Source organism: Solea senegalensis, linkage group LG9 (genome assembly GCF_019176455.1).
Source record: "Solea senegalensis isolate Sse05_10M linkage group LG9, IFAPA_SoseM_1, whole genome shotgun sequence".
Taxonomy (NCBI): Eukaryota; Metazoa; Chordata; class Actinopteri; order Pleuronectiformes; family Soleidae; genus Solea; species Solea senegalensis.
The window spans coordinates 4,248,086-4,271,417 of record NC_058029.1 but is presented as its reverse complement, the minus strand read 5'-3'; the positions used below and the strand labels follow the sequence as shown (position 1 = coordinate 4,271,417).

General features: G+C 43.2%; 2 protein-coding genes across 6 annotated transcripts in view; both read right to left on the bottom strand.

The window, feature by feature from the left end:
* The window catches only part of LOC122774801 (SREBF chaperone), a 33,964-nt gene extending 15,676 nt beyond the window's left edge, over nucleotides 1-18,288 (bottom strand). The window contains exons 1-4 of one of the 5 annotated variants that reach the window (XM_044034324.1): nucleotides 16,273-16,478; nucleotides 16,133-16,175; nucleotides 11,658-11,858; nucleotides 85-205 (exon numbers count right to left, since the gene is read on the bottom strand). In XM_044034324.1, the coding sequence (XP_043890259.1) occupies nucleotides 85-205; nucleotides 11,658-11,858; nucleotides 16,133-16,175; nucleotides 16,273-16,288 (381 nt within the window). In that variant the 5' untranslated portion in view covers nucleotides 16,289-16,478. Of the gene's footprint in view, nucleotides 1-84; nucleotides 206-11,657; nucleotides 11,859-14,941; nucleotides 15,457-16,132; nucleotides 16,479-18,083 lie in introns of those variants that run through there. The other 4 variants (XM_044034326.1, XM_044034325.1, XM_044034323.1 and 1 more) reach the window with 4 other exon arrangements.
* A 690-nt stretch (nucleotides 18,289-18,978) lies between these two features.
* Nucleotides 18,979-21,978, bottom strand: elp6 (elongator acetyltransferase complex subunit 6). Its single transcript, XM_044033413.1, has 7 exons — nucleotides 21,706-21,978; nucleotides 21,097-21,175; nucleotides 20,759-20,829; nucleotides 20,531-20,655; nucleotides 20,112-20,319; nucleotides 19,501-19,662; nucleotides 18,979-19,307 (listed from the first exon to the last, which is right to left on the bottom strand). Exons 1-7 carry the CDS (start codon nucleotides 21,757-21,759, stop codon nucleotides 19,182-19,184), a joined length of 825 nt encoding a protein of 274 aa, XP_043889348.1. The 5' UTR covers nucleotides 21,760-21,978; the 3' UTR covers nucleotides 18,979-19,181.
* Between the last annotated feature and the right edge of the window lie 1,354 nt (nucleotides 21,979-23,332).

Sequence of the window (23,332 nt, the reverse complement as noted above, 5' to 3'; positions counted from 1 at the left end):
TAGATGAGGACAGTTTTAGACACTAAAAATACCAGGGTGTGTGCGTGTACGTCTTATATGAGTGTCCGCTTTCTTTTCTCGTACCCAGTTGGGCCGTTCCCCGAGGTCTCCCTGAGGCTCATGGGAAGGGACGTTGTAGTCTCGCAGCCCTGTAGTGAACTCTACAGGACCCGTCCCAGGAAGGGGAAGCCTCAACAATGGATAGCTGGGGGAGAGGGAGAGAGGGAGAGAGGGAGAGAGAGAGATGGTACAGGGTAAATAAAAAAACACAAGTATATGAATGATTGAACCTGTCACAGTGAACTCATTTGGCCTGTTGTGTCATTCGGGGGAATTCAGTTCAACCAGTATTGAAACAAATACATGCGACAGGAATTCACATCGCAGTGCAGTTGATATTTGCCTCCCACAACGAATCAACGTATATTAACCTTCCTGTTTCTATTCAAACGCTTTTTAAATAGGAATCACAAATAAAATGATTTAATTTGAAGCAGTAGCAGCTACTATTTAAGAAACAGTCAATGTCATTTTTCACAATTATCACAAATGGTAGCTGTCTGTCTGAAATGATGTCCATGAAATTATGCAGATCCAATTAAAAAGGGCAGATCTACCCTTCAGTAGTTGTGTTAATCAGAAATGGATTATGTTTGTGTTCTGCTGAATGCGTGCAGAAGCAGAGTGTGGAGGAAAAAATGTGCACGCTGTGAGGTATCTGTCCTGAGAGCAGCTTCTAGCTGCGTATTTGATACTGAACTTGATGCTTCCTCTAGACTGCTAACGGTTTAATGAAAACACTGACAATGTCTCATCTTACAAACAGTTCATGGAAAGGAAGGTGCTTCCATTTTGTTTTGAGGAATTGTGTCTCAGCGATGTGTGTGTGTGTTCACGGTGCAACACTTCTGAGAAAACCAAAAACCACAGCCTCTGGCTTTTCTTTTTCTGGGTAGTCGCCCCTTTTTTTCTCTTGAAAATGGGTGGATCTTTAGAGCCTCAAACAAATCAACTACTGGTGCCCCTCACTCATCCCTTTGAGGAGTTAGAAAGGAATGTATTAGGAAAAGTTCACTAATTGAGTTTAAACATCTTAGGATCACACAGTTAATTCCAGTCCCTTTCAAAAGCACCTCTTTGGGGGAGGAAACTTGAAGCACTCGAGCTTTACTAGCCCACGGACATTCCATGATTCAAGTATTATGCCACATCGGCTTTTACAGTAGGCGGTCAAGTTTAGACAGAGTCCCTCATGAAAAGCTTGCCACAGGGCTGTTGTCATGGCGAGTCAAAGCTAGAGCAACAGTTCACGTGTGAAACCAAGGCTGTGTTCAAACCAACTTGAGACCTGCATGAAAAAAATAAAAAAACCTTTTTGCTGATTTCAATGGACTAAATTTGGAGAAGTTGCCAACAAAGGGTTCCTTTGCATGACTGTCCACTTAGAACAGGCTCATTTTTTTGCTGCATCACAATGGGACATGACATCATATTACATCAGACAACACACTCACAGCCTAGTACAGTGATTCCCAAAGATAGGGTCAGGTTTGGAGAAATGTGTTGTGCATGTATTTTAAATGGCATGCATAAATTGAAGTTTACTTGTTTACCTGTTCAAAATGAATACAGATATGGCTGAAAAAATTGCTCCTGTCATGAGTGATGTTGTGATTGTTTCCCATCTTTAAAAAGTGGGTTCACGTGTAGACATTTTGGGAAACTTTTATATGTTTGCAGTAAAGTATCTATATATTAGTGGAAATAAACTGATGCTACTGGTATCCCAGTCCTTGTCCTGAAGCTGATTTGCAACGACTTGTTCCGTTAAAGATATTATGCCACATTTCTGCGTTGAAATATCTAAAAACTGAGGTTATATATTTTATCCTTTTGGACACCATTTTCATCTGCTTTACCATCTCTGCTGTAACTTCTGAAGTTAATGAGAATAATGACAGAGTTAAGCAATATTTGCAGTAGATTTCTCCACATGGGGAGCGAGCTAATCAGGAAATTTAAGCATTTACTGGTAGTCTGCATATAAGGCCTTTACGAGACATGTAAATTGTAAAGCCAAACATTAAACTATATAATTAGTGCCACTCACTACAACAAATAATTTGTCACTGACTGGGCTATGGAAAACATGGATGTATCCACTTCGCCGATTAGTAACCACCAAGGCCTCCAGCTGAGGAACAGTAGGTGTTTTTAGTGGTTAGAAAACTCATTTATTTAATGTGTTAATGTTATTAAATTTTTTTTTTTTTTTCAATAGTATTTACTGAAAGTGAGCGGTCTTCAATACTGTTCCACATTATGGAACAGCAGATCAAGTATTTGCTGAGTCATTGGTATTCATCATCAATATCATTATCAATGTCCACGTAGACAGAGCGTGGTCACTGAATATCACTTATCTCTTTCTGAGATTTGCAGATATCTCAAAGAAAAATCAGTTTTCTCCCTCTGTAGAACTTTCTAGCAGGCAAAGCTATTTGTCTTTCATTCTATTTATCTGTTCATTGTTGTAACTGGTATCAAAGCACCGTTGCCTTTAAAGTGCCTTTAAGGTGCATCGTCAAAGCCATGTTTTGTTATGTATTGCTTTCGTATGCGCCTTTGTAGATCCATCTATCATCAGAACCTGTACGATTTGTCGGTTTTATAACCTGATTGACTGTCTAACTGACTGTAGTTAGTAGCTAAAAAGATGCTGTCTAACTTCTACCACCAACAAGGTACTGTCTAACTTCCAACTTCTAACTGACTGAAGTAAGTGGATAACAAACTGTCTAACTGCTAACTGACGTCTGCTTAACTGTGTATGTGGAATAAACCTTCAGAAAGACAGTCGAGTTGTGCCCGCCATACTTGTTCTGGTCACCCTTTCCAGAAGGGAGCATTGAGCTGGGAAGACCAGCCAGCAGAAATCTGGACAGTTATAAAACCGTTGTTGGCAACGTATCAGTGCAGTACGGACAGCCGAGCGGAGGACGACAATCGTGGAGCACCAGGACGCTGGTGAAGCGAATCAGTCGTGAATTACTAAAGAGCTGGAACAGAAGAGCCAACGCAGCCGTGAATAAGGTTGTGCACTTGGAATTCAGAACTCTTCTGGGCGAAGAGCCTCACAGAGGAGAAGCTGGAACAGAAGAGCCAACGCAGCCGTGAATAAGGTTGTGCATAAGGAATTCAGAGTTCTTCTGGGCGAAGAGCCTCACAGAGGATTAAAAGAAGTGCCGCAGCCGTGAATAAGGTTGTGAGGATTGCACAAGGAACAACGAGCTCTTCTGGGCGAAGAGCCTCACAGACTGTGACATTGACACGTCGACAGTTGGGGGCGTTGACATCCGTGTGCCACTCATAGACGTGTTCAAAGAACTGAATCCTTTGAACCAAGTCACTGGCAACGAACCAGAGAGTCAAATCCTTTGAACAATTCCAATTCCGGAGTTCAAAGAACACAAAAATGGCAGACGACAAGCCAGACCTGGAAGACCTACAACGGAAGCGATCAAATGCACAGCGGAGCCTAACGACGCGTATAAACTGCCTTAATTTCAAGGCTGGTCGTCTAGGCACAGGAAAATTGTCGCAAGAGTTGGCAGGGTTGGAGAATGACTATGATACTTTCGTCTGCGCCTGCAGTGAATATATCGAAGAACTGGAACAAATAGACTCAACGGACGACAACTGTGAGTTAAGAGACACTCTGACAAAGAGGGACGCCATTGGGCAAAGGTACCATGAGACAATGGAAATGTTGTGGTTTAAGGATGCTGAGCCAGAAATAAGCACCCTTGTGGCACGGTTCAATTTAGCTTTCGACCAGGCCGAGGTACTTGGCAGGAAAAGTGCGCTACAGCAGTGTCAGCAAGAGGCCAGAAGGAAGGGACTGGATCAGGAACTCCAAGAACTCAGAGACGCTGTGTACGTTTGGAAAGACTATCGGCCATATGGGAAAGAAAAGTGGAGACTTCTTTTAACATTGGAAATTAAAAAGGAGGAACTAATGGCGAAGTGGGCATGTCGCGGTGAGGTAAACGCAACGACACCGCAAGCATACGAACGCAATGAAGAAGACAGCAGTGAGAGAAGCGAAGAGGAGGACAATAGAAGCGAGCACACTAGTACCAGTCCAGCAATCGGACAGGGTACCATGGAGAGTAGGAGTGGCACCAGCCCCCCTCATGGGCCTCCTCAACGGTCCCAGTACCATCAACAACAACAACAACCTAATCATGGACCTACTGTCAGTTTCGCCCAGCCTCCAACCTTCACTAGTACACCACGACCACAGACGCGGTTTCACACTGCGTCCGCTAACACCAGCATGGCACAAGAGAACACAGTGCAAGCCAGTAACTTTGGTATGAACAGTTCCTTTGCCCGACCCACAGTAAAATTCAAGCCAATAAACTTACCCAGGTTTTCTGGAGAAAGAAGGAACTATTGGCGCTGGAAAGCTGACTGGGGGAGAATCCAGGCCCAGGCGGACCCCACAGGATCACAGGAGGTTATGAAGCTTCAGCTGTTGGAAAGCATAAGTGAGTCTGTAATAGATGATCTCCAGTTATCGTACTGCCAGGATGTAAGCGATGTCTTCAAAGAACTGGAAAGCTGCTACGGAGACATAGCGGCCACAGTAGACGAAATCATATTGGGATTATGTTCGAGACCGATTGTGACAGACCCTCAGCCCAGTGATACGTTACAGTTGATCTTGGTATTAGAGAGAGCGGCAAGGGACCTAACAAACCTGGGGTGGGAGGAAGCAATGAATAACCCCGTTGTAATGCGGGCTTTAGAGGGCGGCCTCCCTGACCACATGCAAGAACAGTGGCTTCTCCAGGAATGCGACTCAGAAGAATGTATTGATCCTGGGACCCGTATCAGGAGGCTCCTACTGTTCTTGCAGAGCCAAAAGAAGATGCTTAGAAGAAAGGCACTTTTGCCCAGCAAACCAAAGGCCACTCACGCATCTGAAAGGCCCAATTACCGTGAGAAGCCAGCAGATTGCAAGAGAGAGAGAAAGGTGTTCACCAGAGCCACTGCAACTAAAGTTATGACCTGTACCGAAGATAACAAGCAGAAACTTTGCGCTGTGTGCGGTGAGGGAGAGCATGAACTGTTCCGCTGTACAACGTTTAAGAAAGCCTCCCCGTCAGAAAGAAAGGTCCTGGTCGAAAAAGCAAAATCATGCAAAAAATGCCTAGAGAACCACAAAGCCGACGGTGTCTGCACTGCAAGGTTCCTCTGTAAAAATGTGAGGTGTAAGGACGGTCCGGCAGATCACCACTACCTTCTCTGCCTGAAGGTCACTGGGAAGCCGGGGAGACCTCGTGGTTCCACAGCGGGACGAGAGGTGGAGCTCGCCCAAATAGGATTATCGCCTGACCAGCTAGAAAGAGTGCGCAAAGCCTACACAAATAAGGTAACGATGACTGTGTGTACCGACAGGAACCTACTAAAGCTGTGTAAAGTCAAGCCGAAACGCCCTATCCTCATGATGCTTATGTTCGTCACAACAAAAGGGGGAGACAACATTGGAGCTATGCTCGACCTTGCCTCAGACACGAATTACATAACACACCAAGTTGCAGAGAAACTCGGATTAACTGGTGAACCTGTCCAAATTGCCTTGCATGGAGTAAAGACATTTAAAGAGATAATACAAACAAAGAGGTACCGAGTAACAATAAAGGTCTGGACTCCGCAAAAGACTTTGAGGCTTCGCCAACTGAACTGTTATGGGTTGGACACCATCGCGAGAGTGGGTCACGTAGTGACATCAGAGCACTTGGAGAAGTTCTTCTCAGGAGTTGAACCGGGGGAGCTGACTCGCCCTGAGAGCATCGATCTACTAATCGGCGCTGGAGAAAGCTCCCTAGCCCCAAATAAATTGCAAGAGATCGGTGATTTGGTGTTGTGGAACGGCCCTCTGGGCAAGACTGTGGGCGGTAGGCACCCTCGCCTTGTTGAAAAAGTAAGGGTGACCGAACAGTACTTAAGAACGGCTATGTGCAACAAAGAGGTCCTCGAATGGCTGAGATGGGACAGTATCGGCGCTGCCTGCAACCCCGCCTGTGGAGGGTGCCGTTGTGGAAAGTGCCCACCGGGAGGGAAGGAGATGACCCTTGCTGACGAAAAGGAGCTTGAGGTGATAAAGGCAGGCTTAACCTTTAAAAAGAGTGACACTCACAGTGACCAGCCGCACTGGGACGCAAAGTACCCTTGGAAGGAAAACCCAGCATCTCTTCCCAACAACAGGAAGGCCGTAGAAGCAACGTTCCTGAGGACTGAGAAGCAGTTAACAAGAGATCCCCTTTGGAAGGAAGCCTACACGAGGCAGATTCATGAGATGGTGAAAAGAGGAGCCGCAGTCAAGCTTACTAAGGACGTGATGGACAGCTGGAAAGGCGCTGTGTGGTGGGTGAGTCACCTGATCGCACCAAACCCCCATTCTGTAACTACGCCAGTGCGCCTTGTTTGGAATGGTAGCCAAGACTTCCGAGGGGTGAGCCTAAATAGTATTCTGCTGAAAGGTCCGGATGTACTCAATCCCATCAGAGCAGTTCTCCTCCGATTTAGGGAAGGTAGACACGCCGCCATTGGCGACATCACCAAGATGTACAATTCGGTGTGGCTGGAGGACCAAGAAGTCCATGTACACCGATTCCTGTGGAGAGATTCTCCTTCTGACGAAATTGAGGATTATGCCGTTGTAAGAGTGAACATGGGAGACAAACCCGCTGGGTGCATCGCACAAGTAGCCATGCGGGAGACTGCGAAGTTACCACAATTCACCGACATGGCGGAGGAGAGGAGAGTCATCGAAGAGGATGCTTACGTTGATGATCTTCTCGTGTCCCACAACGATTCGCAACACCTAGACAAGATCCTAGAGGGAGTGGAGAAGATCCTGGGAGCAGGAGGCTTTTACCTCAAGCCTTGGGTCCGGTCTGGTCAAAGTGGGAGGAAGGACGAAGCAAAGCCAAACCAAATGACGCTGCTGTTGCCCAACCAGTTGAGAGAGGAAGACAACAAAGCGTTAGGGGTGGGTTACCTTGTGCAAGAAGACAAACTCTTTGTGATGGCCTCCATTAATTTCTCCAAAAGAAAGAAGAAGATGAGAACCGGAATTGACCTTACCGAAGGAGAAGTGGAGGAGAAAACACCAAATCCACTAACTCGTCGCGTCCTACTGAGTCAAATTGCCGCATTGTATGACCCCGTCGGTCTGATAACACCTGTGAAACAGAAAGGTGTCATCCTTGTGAGGAAGGCCTTCCAGGAAGCTGGTAAGCTCTCTAAGGACACTTGGGATGAGTCCCTCTCTGACGAACTCCGAGGGAAAGCAATCAAGCTGTTCAAGGAGTACGCTCGCTTGGGGAGCATCAAGTTCCACAGAAGCCTCACACCCTCCGGCTGGAGGGGCGAGCCCTGGGGAATCACATTCTCTGACGGAAGCTGTGAATCTTACGGCGCCGTACTGTACCTGCGATGGGAAACGTCAGATGGTGTAGTTACCCGGTTGGTGGACTCAAAGGCCAAGTTAACCCCCTTGAACCAGAAAGGCGAAGCTGTCAAAGCTGAAATTTGTGGGGCTGTCTTCGCCGCACGCCTGAAGGAATACATGCTGAAGCATGGGAGATTGGCTGTAGAAAAGTGGTACCACTTCATAGACAGTCAGACTGTGCTGGGAGCCATCCAGCGAGACAGTTACGGATTTCAAACATTCTTTGCGAATAGGGTCGCGGAGATCCAGAAGGCTGGGCCCGTAACTGATTGGTGGTGGATCCCAGGTGAAGTTAACGTCGCTGATCTCGTCACGAGAGGGTGTTCACCTGAGCAACTCGACGAAAACTCCGCGTGGCAGAACGGTCCTGAGTTCCTGTCTAGTCCAGTTAAGGATTGGCCCATGAAATCTGCAGCAACAGTGGCGGCTGAAGCTAGAGAAACAGTGAACGGACTCCAAAGAAAAGCCTTTACAGCAGTCCTCACCAGGACTCAAGCTAAGGGGTCATTGAGAGCCGCTAGCGAAGACCCGATAGCCACAAACGTTCTAGAGCCTACAGAACTTGAGGCCAAATCTGCTGACACAAAGGCGAATGAGACACTGTGGGGAGCCGCGCTCATAGATCAAGTGGGTCCGGAAAAGTACAGCTCTCTGGCTAAGCTCTGTGGAGTAGTCGGCTATACCAGAAGGGCGGTGAAGACGTGGTTGGCTTGTATAGGGAGAGCCCCTATTCCAGCAAAGTGGGGGGTGGTACTGTCAGTAAAGGAACTCGAGGCCGCGTTCCACGACCTGTGCCTGGCCGCCCAAAAAGAGGTTGCATTCCCTATAACGACACTAGACAGACTCGTCGTCAACAAGGACGAAGCTTCGGGGCTCCTGCGGTGCTACGGCAGAGTCCAAGCCATCACCGGGGGAAACCCCGGAGTACCCCTGGTCCCATATAATGCCTGGATCAGCACCCTGCTCGCACGGGAAGCCCACGGAGCCAACCATGAAGGCATCGCTGGCACACTCCTCAGAGTGAGGTCCAAAGCATGGGTAGTACAGGGGCCAAGAATTGCAAGAAGCATCATCGACTCCTGCGTGCACTGTCGAAAGACCAAGGCAAGGTTATGCAGGCAACAGATGAGTGAGCTTCCTAGTGAACGATCTGAACCAGCCGCACCGTTTGAGCTAACAGCACTGGATCTCTTTGGCCCACACGTTGTCAGAGACACTGTAAAGCGAAGAACAAAGATGAAAGTCTGGGGAGTAGTATTCAGTTGTATGGCTTCCAGGGCACTGCATGCTGACATCGTGGAAGACCTGTCAACGGACAGCTTCCTAAAGGCGTACCAGCGCTTCACAGCTCTCAGGGGCCACCCAAGAAAACTTTGGTCGGATCAAGGGACCAACTTCGTGGGCGCCAAGCCAGTTTTAAAGGAGCTCTATGAATTCCTGGACAACATCGACAAGGATCAAGTCCAGAAGAAAGCGACCGCTGCTGGGACCGACTGGTCGTGGGTGTTTCACCCAGCAGACTCTCCCCATCGAAACGGAGCAGCTGAAGCAGCAGTCCGTACACTCAAGAGAGCGTTGAGTAACATCGGGGTGGAAAGTCACCTGACAGCACTGGAATTCCAGACTCTCCTCTACCTGGCAGCTAATCTGTCAAACGAAAGACCAATCGGCGCAAGAGTCCAGGTACAAGACGAGACTGTAGGAGTCATCACTCCCAACTCACTTCTGCTTGGCCGTGCTGGGCCTAGCGGGGACTCTCGAGGGTTCGAATACCGGACTTACCCCGTTGCGCGCCTGAGAGCGGTCCAGATCGAGGTCGACAAGTTCTGGAAGCGGTGGAGCCAGCTGGCGGGCCCGGGCCTCTTTGTTCGACAGAAGTGGCACACGCCCGCAAGGAACGTCACGGTGGGAGACCTAGTGTGGTTGGCTGACCAAAATGCACTGAGAGGCCAGTTTAGGCTCGGTCGAGTTGTGGAGGCCCATCCTGATGTGAAAGGCGTAGTACGAGATGTGAAAGTGAGGACGTGCCAAAGTTGTCCAGTTTCCAGTGGACAAGGTGGGAAAGGCAAAGACAAGGAGAACCGTCCCTCCACCATCCTTCACAGAGATGTCAGAAGGCTGGTGGTTCTGTTGCCAGTGGAGGAACAGAAATGGATTCCCCACCACATGATGGTGTGTTTCGGAAAAAGGGATCAAGACCCCCCCTCCACCATCCTCCACGAGAGGTGGTGGTGTGTTTCGGAAAGAAAAAGGATCAAGACCCCCCCTCCACCATCCTCCACGAGAGGTGGTGGTGTGTTTCGGTAAAGGGCGTCACTGCTTCATCAAGGACAATGTGAAACCTTTATTTGTCATTTGTATCTGTTATTCATATCGTGTGTAATACGTTCATACTCCACGATGTAGCTTTATGTACCCATTTGAAAGGTAAAATTGTGTGTAACGCGTTCGTACCCAGCAATGTAGCCATTTCGAAAGGCAAAATTTGTGGTTGTTGTGGCCTACTTGGATTTAGGAATCAGTAGGCCAAGTGGGAGGTGTAGAACTTTCTAGCAGGCAAAGCTATTTGTCTTTCATTCTATTTATCTGTTCATTGTTGTAACTGGTATCAAAGCACCGTTGCCTTTAAAGTGCCTTTAAGGTGCATCGTCAAAGCCATGTTTTGTTATGTATTGCTTTCGTATGCGCCTTTGTAGATCTATCTATCATCAGAACCTGTACGACTTGTCGGTTTTATAACCTGATTGACTGTCTAACTGACTGTAGTTAGTAGCTAAAAAGATGCTGTCTAACTTCTACCACCAACAAGGTACTGTCTAACTTCCAACTTCTAACTGACTCTCTAACTGACTGTAGTTAGTAGCTAAAAAGATGCTGTCTAACTTCTACCACCAACAAGGTACTGTCTAACTTCCAACTTCTAACTGACTAACTGCTAACTGACGTCTGCTTAACTATGTATGTGGAATAAACCTTCAGAAAGACAGTCGAGTTGTGCCCGCCGTACTTGTTCTGGTCACCCTTTCCAGAAGGGAGCATTGAGCTGGGAAGACCAGCCAGCAGAAATCTGGACACCCTCTCTCACACCTCCCTCCCTCCTCTGGCTTCACCTCTCTCCAAGGTCACTGTACTTCCACAAAGGCCTCTTTTGTGTGGAGCCAGCCCCCCTCCTGCCAAGCAGATGGAGGGACAGGCCTCCCATTCTCACAGGGCCATTTTCTCACAGCCTCCTGCTCTGCTCTGGCCTTAAACATCCCCGCGGCCAGGCTCTTTTCTTTCACTTCTCCCCGGGTCAGTCGCCCGTTCGCTCGGCACCCCCGCAGAAAAGTGCTGCGAGGACGGCACACAGCAGGTGCAAGTGTGCGTTTAGGATTGCTGCAATTGTTTTACAGTGCTTTTCCTGCTAATGCCAGGCCAACTCACTGACTTCTGTTCCTCCTTTTGACCAGTAGTTTAGCAATAGCTTATATTAGCAATAAGTGCACGTGTTAAGTGAGTGAGTGAGTGTGTGTGTGTGTGTGTGTGTGCAAATGGCCAGTACAAATGACTAGAGCCTCAGGCTGTGTATCTTATCTCAATGGTCTCACGCTTCCATTAGTATTATGTCAGCTATTCAATTTGACTCAATTCCACCATGCATTATCTTCTCACTTATCTATAATATTGCACACGGCTACTTTTCTCATCAATCAATAAAAAAAAACATCAGTTTAATATGAAGTTAAAAATGTATTTAAATTTATGAAATTAAAAAATCTTCCATCTTCCATCCCAAATACAAAATCAATGTTGCTGTTGCTGCCACTAGCACCACCCATCCATCTCCCTATGTCACCTTAAGAAAAATATGAAAAGGGAACCTTTGTGTTGTTCTAGCTGCTCACTGTTAATTAAGTATTTTTGGATACGGGATACATTTCTCTAAGATTTACTGTGAGATCGCAGAGACTGAGAAACCAATGTCACTGAAAGACTTTTAGCTTGGAAATTCTCAAAAACTGTACAGTAAAAATGTCTGATTTGCAGTAAGCTAGTAGTCATAGATGTCCTAAACACATCCTAGTCAGCCCTGATCTAAATCTTGAGACTCGAGGAAACAACACAAAATAAGCGTGAAGACATAAAAACCAACCAGCAGGTGAGGATGCTGGCAGAGGTGAAGAGGATGATGGGTACTGGGTAGGAGGCACACAGCAGCCCGTGGCGGTAGAAGGCCGCCGAGATCTTCTCTCTCAGCTGCTCGCGCAGCGTCATCGTGGCGGGCGGGGTCAACTCCCGGCCATTTGGAAGCACTGGGCGGCGGAGGACAGTGCGCCGCGGGGCATCCAGGGACCTGAGGAGTGAACGATAAAATAGTTTAAACCGACATTGCAGAGGTGGTAAGACAATGCATCATTCTGAAACCCCGTCCGGCTAAAATGCTGCAATTAAACATTTAAATTTCTCAGTGAAATGCTGCAGCCATGCAGTCATTTTTTTAAATAGATGATGGTATTATTTTACCTCTGAACAGAAACAATGAAACATTATTTGTGTGGCCTTCATCTTAAAACTATCAGACCTAACTAAGGGAGCATTTGTGTGTACACAGGGGCGGGTGGGAGCAGGAAGTGTTTATCCCGTCAAACAGCAGAACAGGAGAGTTCACTTCTAAAACTTTTCTTGGGCCCTTCTTTGTGTTTTCAGCCATCTCGCTTTACAGGTTTTGCAATGTTGCTGTTGACCAAAATGGGTTTTTCTATACCCGATGCCGAGGGCAGCCAATGGGTGATAACTGATGATGAATTTTCTGGCCCATAAATTTTAGCCAATTTTTTCGATCAATATTATAAATGTTCAATGATAACAATACAACCATTGCTAAACTTCAGTAACCAGTTATATGAAAACAATAATGGCATAGTTGAGGTAAAAGAAAATGTATACTTAATAAATAATAAACGGCCAGTGCCGATTATTTAAAAAAACGGCAAATATGAGCCAATTGATTGGTCTACCGCTAGTCTTGACGTACAGCTAATAACACTTCCTGTGTGCAGAGCAGAAATGTCATTCTGCAACATGAGATCAAAACACTGTTATACTGAGAAACACAGTTGCATGGTTCGGGTTCGATGATGGATTGACTAATGGATATTTGTTAATATTTTAAAGATACACAATACAATTTTAAATATTTAATATTTAAATAATTTTAATCAATTTAATCCGTCTTTAAATCCTTTACGTTTTGTGGGAGGTATCGTAAGATTGCAACAGAAGAGTAGAAAAGTTGCCAAATCAACCGTTATTCATTTTGCTACACATTTTGCATTGCAACACTACAATGTTTTGTCTTGTGTGCCTTGTGTTTGTAGGAGTAAAAATTAGTTGATATGCATGATGACATTATGTTTAAGTATTAGGTACATGTTTTATCAAACACTGTATTTTAAGTATCAATTGTGTCATTTGTGAGCATGAACATCATGAATATCAAATTCAAATGGCTCTCAAACTTATTATTCTAAATAATGATAGTAGAAGGACGGGGGAAAAAAGCCCTTGAGCTCCACTGGAAAGCATAATTTTTCCACAGACCCTGATAATGACAGCTCAAGACTTTTGTGAAGTTCAAGCATGTTCGGTTATTCAAAACAATTTTCCTGAAGCCTTGAGAACATTCTGTGTTCCACGAGTTCCCTCCTGAAAGACGACTAAGAGCAGAAGTAGCCAAGGAGAAGGTTATTAATAAATACCATTTTGAATCTCAATAGAGCACAACCGACACTACAACACACACATGCATACACTCTAGCAAACACAGGCCGGTTCTTGTCGGGTTGCTGTGCCCTGGCTGCACATCTAACTGGTCATATATTCCACACGTGCCGCTAACTGCGGGCGCAGACGGTGTGTTTTTCCATCAGTCAAGCTTGTGCTGGGGTCACGTGGCAGACGGCACTTGAACACACTATTCATTCATAGGCCAGAAAGGTGTGGACACATTCCCCCAGCAGAAAACATGCAACTCTGGCTGAGCAGCAAGACTTAGTTACACCCATGTACATGTCAAAGTGATCATTCACACCTGAGGAGGAGAAAGGTCAGCCAGGTAACTGCAACAGGATAGTGAGTAAATGCCAAATCTATCCAGGTTGAAACATGCAGAGGGTCAAGCTGGAGGAGGACAGCAGTTGTCTTTAAAGAAGATTCTTTTGTCTTGCATAATGCTGAATTTACTGATGGCATTATGAATGATGATGAAAATGTTCAAATCACCCGTCACTGATATATTAACAGCCAATAATTTACCCTGAATAAAGGGGCAGAAACAAACCTCGGGTCAAACATCTATCCCAAAAAGGATCCCGCACAAAAGTTGTCTGTTGCCTCGTAAACCACACTGTGAGTTTGAGCGTTTACACAGCAATTAACTTGAGAAACAAAAATATATTCATTTTAAATGAGGAAAGACTATGTCAGACTCGTCCCGATTCCTCACTTTTTAAGCTTAAAGTTACTTTTTTCCATCAGCTACCAATCAGCAGCAATCCCCCGCATTGCAAATGCATTTAAATTATTAAGTATATTAACAGAGTGAAAAGATTAACAAAGTTGTTATAACTATAAATAATAATACAGCAAAAGTGCATACAACAGAAATCAATTAATCTGTCGCTTATTAATGGAGTCATAGTTCGGTCCATGAAATGTCAAAAAATGTTGATCAGTGTTTCCCAAACCTCAAAATAATGATGTCTTAAAATGTTTTGTCCACAAACTGAAATTATTAACTTTTAATAATTTCTCGGTTATATGGAGCAAAGAAACTAGAAAGTATTCACATTTAAGGAGCTGAAAACTTAAAGAAGTTGATGATTAACTTATTAATTGGTTAATATTTGATTCATCGTTGCAGCCCATTTCAAACTAATAAAATGTCAATTGATTTTTGTAAAATGATTCACTTCTTACTGCCACTGAAATCACAAGTTCAGTATTTGATATCTCAAAACTGCGCAAAGTAAACCACACACCCTGTCATGACCCTATGATAAGCCATGAACTGAACACTGATTAAATGTCAATACAAGAAATAAGGTGTGAAATCTTTGCCTTATGGCTAGTTCCGTTCACTTCAACCTCTCCACACAGTCTCTTGTTTGACTTAATCTCAGCTCCTGTGTCACTGTTTACTCAGCAGACAGGTTCAACACTACCTATCAGTGTTTGCCGTTACACGCTGCTCTGCTACAATATTTAATTGTCTGCCCGAACAAACCAACATCAGCAGAACAGTATCTCATTCTGACAATCCTTTCCTACTCTCTCGCTCACTCGCCTTCTCACATGACGTTCAGCAACAGCATCTTTTTTGATAAGCAAAACAACAGCCGTTGCTGCCACACTCCTCACATGATTCGGAGACCATACCTGCCAACGGGGGACCAGGTTAACTCTCTGTCTTGCAGCCGTTTATGTCCAGGATTTTTTAGCTTGAGTGGTGCCTTGTGGTTAACATAATAATTCCTTCTTGACTCAGGCAGAGCGTGTGGCTGCTCTGCTCGTCCTCCCGGGACCAACGGAAACATTCCCTGGGAGGTGTTCGCCCCAGGAGCCTCCTGATCTGCTGTTATAAATATACTATACAGTAAACACAGCAACGTCCTGGCAAGCTTGCACAATAGGTTCTGCACAGGTCATGTTCTCTGTGACTTGAGGAAAGCTATGTCTCTATGTCTCTCCCTCTCAACGTCGAGCCAGGGCAAACTGTCAATCAATGCCTCCATCTCTTAGTAGTCAGTCAGTCCAGTGCACTGCTACCACATGCTGCAGGGTTATGTGGGTGTAGCAGCGAGGCTTGATTTGGCAATGGATCAGCTACATCTCCGTCAGTGAACTAATCCCGGATTTAGCCGATCGGAAACTGAATGAGCAGGCTCAGGAACTTTGGCCATCCCCCCTCACTATTTCCCTTCTCCTTTGGTCACAGCCTTCAGGCAGCCTATCAGGGACACTAAATCAAGCCAAGACATTTGCATCCCAAAAAACATAAGCATGAGGAATGCTTTAAAACCAAAATTGCACAATCAGTGCTGCTGGTGAACAGCTGCCTCAGATTGGAGAGTTTGTCTTCTCTTCAGCCCCTCTGGCAAGTAATGAAAAATTGTTTAGGAAATCCTATGCTGTCTGGATGGATGCTGTGAATTGTGATATAACATCTACTATGACTGAGGGAATAGAAATAAGGTACGTTTAAACCTGAAAAAAAACTACAGGGACATAGAAATCATCCCAATACAAAAAATGTCTGCATTCCCTTTTTTGCATACATGGTAGACAACTAATAATCTAACAAAGAGCAGTCTGTATGCATTGTGGATGAGACACCGGTGCACTGCGAAACAAAAACACAGTTGCATGCATGTTAAGACCTAGTGTTTCACAGTGGAAGAGTAAATTCAGTTATGGACATAATTGTGGGTCTCAGCAGCTTAATTGGGTGACTCACAGATTAAGGTTGATTTATAAAAACCCACATTCTTTTACTATAAGCAAAATAAACAACTACCAAGCGTTTCTTTTCAAAACTAAGACAGGATATTTACACTTGAAATATCTTACCTCTTTACAACACTCCCTAAAATGCCAAGCTTGAAGGCATCTCCTGGGTTCAAAGATTCCAAGGACATAATAAGCAACTTTCCAGACCATGCAGTACATTCACTTCTACAATGCAGCTACACAGGAAATTAAAACTATACCAATATCCACAAACATTCCAGAGAGCTTCGGGCTGCATCAAGTCTCCGTAAAAATGACTGCACTGACGTTCACTGTCATTGTTGCATAACATGGAAGTGTGTTCCTCTGATGAGTGGGGCCCATTAGTCCTGTTGTAAATGCAGCTCGGTGTGGATGAGCAGATTACGGCTACACGGCTTTTTACAACCAGGGACAACGATAAAAGAGGGAAATGTCCTGTCAATCAGTAACCACACTGAAATAAGAAGTGATGTGCAACAAGAAGTCAATTTCCTCAACACACTTCCTTTCTCCAGCAATGTCTTCATTGTCAAGGAAGAGGAAATGAGGACATACTACATTTGTATTTATATTAATTAAAACTGTGTTTTCATGCACACGTTTCAAGTGGACACAAAAATAATTCTCTAGCACATGTACCTGCCTTTCCTAATTGCACTGGGTGAAATGGCTATCACAAGACGGTGAGTACATGAGGGGAGGGTGGTGCTGATGCAACCCAATAGTAACATCATCAACTGCCAAGAACAAGACAACACTGGAACTCCCTATTAGAGTCCAAATTGAGCCCAAAGAGAACAATACAAGTTTGTGTGATCTTTTACAAATCAATAAAATTAGTTTGTAACTTTATTGTGAAATTGTGAACAAAAATAGTTCATCACACAGGATTACTCATTAGCACAACAACAGCAACTTGTCATTATAGCCTACATTCCTAAAATTACTGGATTTTTGTACAGCATTTTAGAAAAAACACATAAAGACACATCTGTAATGTGACTTGAAAGGATGTAGAATGAAGGTAGAGATAGACCATGCACATAATCATCCAAATCAATCAAGATTTGGCACATAAACCTTTCCCTCACTGAAAGCCATGTTTTTAAACAAAGCTGAGTCGGGGACTTGCAGTCAAACACCAAGCATCTTGCACATTGTCTGAAATTTACTAGAACTGCATTGATTACATACTCAATTAATCTGTCGATTCTTTTCTGGATTAATCGAGTTTGCTACATATTAATAATAATAATCATAATAATAATTATAGTAATAATAATAAAATGCTCATCAAACCTGGAAACTATGATGTTTTCAAATGTCCCATAATCGTCACAGCCCTAAAATTGTACACATAACACTTAAAATAGCAATAGTCCTCTACCACAAGAGAGATTATACAACTAATACATATACATATATACATATACATATTAAAAAAGAGAGACCACGTGTAAACAATAACGTCTTTATGCTTTGGTTTATGACCACAACGAAGTACAAACACACACCGGTGCATCTTAAAATCGTTGACAACTTCTGAAATGTCAAGCTAAAGGCTAACCTTTCTAGCATCATACTAGCAGTGCTAGCGCTAGCTCTCATGTATTTTACCACGTATTTTGTAAACAAACCAACAAAAAGTGCACTGCAAACAAAATAGTTGATGGTCGCACGCACATACCATGGTGTACTACAGACGCCAACTGATGTTTAACAAGCCACTCAGAGTGGAATAGTATCAATACAGTTCGTCGCTAACGCTAATAATGAAGCGATACTTTATAATGAATGCTACAGTTAGCATGCTAGGCGCAGTGGCCATGTTGGACTTTAAGCTTAAATTTGGTGCGTGTGTGTGATTTCATTAGGCGGAATGTGTAAATATGACGAAATCCGAACATGACAGGTGGATTAAATAATCCAGCTACTGCCATGCTTTCCACCTCCTCCATCGTCATCATCAGTCCGCATCCTGGCTAATGCTAACTAGCTATGTCTAGCATGTCTGCTAGTAAACACTTACCTACTTTGACAAACTTCAGTGGTCCTTAAACGTAGCTACAGCCGATAAGATCCTGAATGAACTGACCACCAGCCGCCGCCGCGTTGCTGTTGTTGTTGTTTGTTGTTTGTTTTTGTTGTTGTAGTATTCCTCCCGTGTTGGACAATGATGGGAGGCTCAAAAGAAGCGAACCACGAACCTGACGGTGACAGGCTGGAGCACGGTTTCAAAGCTCCAGGGCAGGTTGGTAAATCCGACCGACCTCTCACCCTGCAGCGCGGAAAGCAGGGCCCGAGCGCCCTCTAGAGGTCATTGGCTCTATACTAAAATCATATTTCAATTGTTATGAACTGGTTTACTGTAGGGCTGAAAGAATTACTCGATTAAGCGGTCCTAAATTAACCGTTAACTATTTTGATAACTACATTCAATCCATTTAAGTTTTCTGATTTTATGTTAATATTTTCTGGTTTCTTTGCTCCATACAACAACAAAAACATTCAAACTGAATTATTTTTGAGACATTTGACAACAAGTTTGAAAAGCTAAAATTTTCAGACATTTTCTGATCCACATGACTACTTAATTAATCATAGAAATAACCACCAGATTTATCAATTATGAATAGAAATGTTAGTTGCAGGTCTTGTTAACTGTAAACACAAAACAAGGCTGCTTGGTTATGACCAGGGGGTGAAAACAAGCTCTTCATAACTAAAACCTATTCCGACAATAATAATAATAACAATAGCAAGAAAAAAAATGGTTGACTGAGAACCTTCACAGACATGTTGCAATATCATACTCAGCGTTTTTACATTAAGACCAGTTCTCTGTCTGTATTAAATGTACAATGAAATATAGACTCATCAAATGTTTCTGTGACTGTTTATTTTTATATATATATGTATATATATATATGTACACAGATCAGGCACAATATTAAAACAAATAACTGATAGAACAAACACAGAAGCATGACTCTCTTGTCCATAGACCGCTGCTGATCCAACCCAGCTGCCATTTTGTTTTCCATGTCTTGTATTTGAATCATTTACAGGAGAAGAGGACAGTTGTAGGTCAGTTGGCAGGATCAACATGTCCTACCACCACACAGGACTAAAGAACAGCACTGGACGTCCCTCGAGCAAAAAAGGATGCTCCTTTGTCATGGACCTTGTACTGAAAGAGTTTCTTCTGCGTGTTCTGTCCTTCACCTTGTCTCCTCCTCCAACACACCTCCACCTGAAAACAGCAGAGTAACCTCAATTTTAAACAGAGAATTTCAGCATTGTATTCTGTGTTTCACAGGTAATGATCAATTAGGAAACACTGAAATGCAAGTGTTCATCAACTAGATGCCAAACTTGGCACATACGGCTAATATTTTCTCAAATAATTGATTATTTGAACAGGTCATACGTATACACACACACACCTGGCCGTGGATGTCCCTGCAATATCCCGTTGGGAGACCCTGTACATTAAGTGTGAGACTACATTGGTGGGTAAGTCCCTTCAGGAGCCGTTCTGAGCCTTCGTCGTCTCCCTCGTCCTCATCTTCTTCCCCATTGCAGCGTGCCAGCATCACCATGTTCCCCTGCAGCCACAATCAGTGTTAAGAATAAGACTGCTGCTGTATAACAGTATACGAGAATTACCCACACGTGTACATGTGTTTGCTGAATGTGAATTTGTAAATGTCAAAAACACTGACACTGATTTTTTTTCACTGTAAATTTGATCCTAAACTCATGGATTATGGTGCAGTCGAGTATGTACGGTAGTAAATATTCTTTCACGGAAATACAACTTTTCTCTTCTACCACTTTAAGACAAATTAGAAAGAAATGATGTGTTTCTTTGTTTGCCATGTTTTTTTACACAATTAGTTTTTAGCCATGTACCTACACCACAATAAAATAGAATTTCTGCTATTTCAGACATGATCTTGTCACATAATTTCCATTAGGTAGCTGATACAAAATCCGGAAAACAGATGGAAATCCAGTGATCTATACAACCACACTTCAACAGTACAAATCTAACCTGTAGTTTGGAGCAAACTGTGGCTCGGCAGTAGTGGCTGAAGTCCAACACAGCTCCAACGCTCACCCCCAGACTCAGCAGCACACTGAGGTCGTCTACCAGCAACACCGGGGGTCCCCACTCCTCTGACCCGCCCTCCTCACTGCCAGAACTTCTTACACTGGACTGGACAAACTCATACAAACTCCGCAGGCCGACTGTTGGATCTCTGAGGACAGAAATAGTGTGATGCCTGGGGGTCTAGAAATAGTTAAAACTGCACAAAAATGTATAAATGTAAAACAAAATATTGTTTATTAAATTGATGTGACAAAAAGGTTACAACAAATAGGGCAGAACTGCCCAAAATGGGTCCAATAAAGTACAATTTTAGCTCACATTCAAGGTTCAATTTTAACAATTTTTAAAAATGACTGTACCTGAGAAAGTCCATGGCTTGACTTCCTGTATGTTCTTCTTGTGAAATCAAAACAGACAATGACTCGTTTAGTCCCTCAAGAAACACCAGTTGACCTTTCTCCTTCGCTTGTGCCAGACTTACACCCTGGAAAAAACACACACACAGACAGAGATACAGGTTTTCAAATTTCCACTGAAACGTGAAACACTGCACTAACACACACAGTGTGATAACAGTGGAGACTCACCAGTCTCTGACTGACTGCACTGTAGTGGCTGAAGGACTGAACCAGGCCCAGGAAACACACCTTGCATCGTGCTGGAGCAAAAAAGACATTATTGTGCTGTTCAACCGAGAATTCAGGGCTGCAACGATTAATCAATGGCATAATTTCAAGGTTTGGGCAACAGTGATAAACATTTACTGGCCAAACAAGTACTCGATTAATCTGAAAAGTACCAGCTTAATCAATTGTCAAAATAATAGTAAGTTTCAGCTCTACTTAAATTAAATACAGCAAAAATTGAGTGATAAAAAATGAATTAAATACAGCATTTCCCCTTACACACTTGTGTTATAACTCACCTCGCAGGTAAAAGGATAGAAAGTGGTGAATGAGGAAAGATGCATCACTCCGTCTGTCTGACACCAAGAGGAATTCTCCCTGAAGTTATTAGAAGGATTAGAAAAAATAGGGATGCACTTAATTAGCCAGCTACAAGCAGTGCAGAAAAAAAGAGACTCCTGACTTTGTTGTCTTTGTCGTTAATTATTAGTGTTAATTGTGCTCTGAAGTTCAGAGTATCATGTAAAGAGTGTCAATAATTTTGGCCTCGGGCCAATCATTTTCCAAAGCAAATGAATACTGGGCCAAAACAGAATATATTCATCAGGTAAAACCTGCTAACTTTTCTACTAATCCAAGCTAATCAGTGTAGATGTGTTGGTTTAAAAGTAAGTCCAATTTTCTACAGAATGTTAATGACTCCGTTTATGTTTTTTCAGAACAAAGGCTCTGAATTGAATGATTTCTTAATTCATCTCCTGGCCCATGACATCAATGCTCGCGGGCCAGTTTTGGTCCACGGGCAGCCAGTTGCTGACCACTGTGCTAACAACAGGAGCGCACACATGTTATCTTACTTACAGCGTAATGAGTGTTACGTAAATAAAGCTCCAGTTTAAAGAAATTACCTGTGTGAAGCTGTCGGGGCTGGTGTTCAGGATGCTGTTGAGCTCTGTGTACATGGCTAAACTCGCTGTAAACACGTGAGATTAAACCATCACGTCACAAAATAGTCGTTGTTTGAGGAGGTTCTAAATGTCACTATAGTGCTTGTGAGATTCTCGATTGTAACTATAACGTCAGAAACATTACTTTTATTAATCTGGAGGCTATTTTTTACAAAGATGCTAACTAAGGAGCTAACGTCACCCAATCATGGATGCACCCAATGTGGTACAGACGAAGCGTGAAAGCTAAACAGGAGGTCTCACTCTACATCTAACATCTGGCAGCTTCCGGTCTCGGCAAAGACATTTGCAGCCGCCTCGGTGATATCTGTGCGAATGTTATTAACGCTCAATTTCATAGGAAGAAATATTTTTCTGGTGTGTGTTTTTGTATTTGCAAAGCATTAAAAAACACAACAAGCATTATTCATGTTGAATACAGTGACAGATGAACTATTGTCACAATAGACGATCTTTGCTAACAGATGGCGACTTCTTCGTTGTGTGTCAACGCTTCTTAAGATTTAGATAGCGCCATCTGCTGGTCGGGCGGTTTTAGAGAATGAACGGAGGACAGGAGAGTATTTTAGATTAGAAGAACAGTAATTTATCATTCATGGTAGTTAAATCGATGACAGAAAAGCATTTAGCAGCATTAAGTTACAATCACATTTATTTATTCATGTAATAAAAAACACATTTGAATACTGTCTGCAAACCAAACTGACTGTTTACTTACCAGTCTACCTGTTATAGTTCTTAGTAAAAGTCACCACAAACTCTGAACTGATGCTTTTTTAAATATTTTATTATATTTGGATTTATTTCACTGGGTGTCTCATTAGCACTGTCACATTTTGGTCCCATTTAAATATGTTAATGTTTCATTGTACACAAAATGTGAGCATCTAATCCTACATGAAGCTAACTTCAGTGCGCTTGGAGGAAAGTCATCCATCTTACACTTGTGCTTTTCTCAGAACAGCTGATGATAACACAAGTAAAATGGGAGAGTGGGAAATAAGCATCGGGTCATTGTTTGAATCAGCAGATGGCACTGTGCTGCTCTCAAACATGTCCATATCAAAGATATCAGGACTGTCAGGGCAATGATTCTGCATTTTACCCTTTAATTTTTTTGCATCTCCACTGTTTCTGTGTGCTGTCATATTGCAAACCATGTATCTTTAACACATCACACGTTATACATTATATTCTTTTGAATTTATTTTACATTGCAACTGCATTCATTTATTTTCCTGACCACAAGCTGCACATTATAATAAGTCATAAAAACATTTCATTTTATCAGAGAGCGTTCCCTGATTTTATTTAATTTTAAATATATATAAATATTAAGTCTTTGTAGAGGGTCAAAGTCATATTTTTTTGGTCCACAAGAAAAGGAATGTAAGTGATGACACCCTTCTTATTCCAGCCATAATATCCTTTTAAACATTTCCTGATTTTAATTTAATGTAACATAACAATGTTATGTGTAATATCATCAATAAATATGAACTGACTGTGAAGTTTGGAAAACAAGATTATTATCATTATTATTAATTCACACATATTCAATACATCC

Excerpts from the sequence above, each read along its gene's own strand:
- elp6 (XM_044033413.1), bottom strand. The coding sequence starts at position 21,759 with ATGTACACAGAGCTCAACAGCATCCTGAACACCAGCCCCGACAGCTTC. Across the intron at positions 20,320-20,530 it reads CAAGCCATGGACTTTCTCAG|AGATCCAACAGTCGGCCTGC; the intron begins GTACAGTCATTT and ends TTCTGTCCTCAG. Across the intron at positions 19,308-19,500 it reads GCAGGGACATCCACGGCCAG|GTGGAGGTGTGTTGGAGGAG; the intron begins GTGTGTGTGTGT and ends TGCTGTTTTCAG.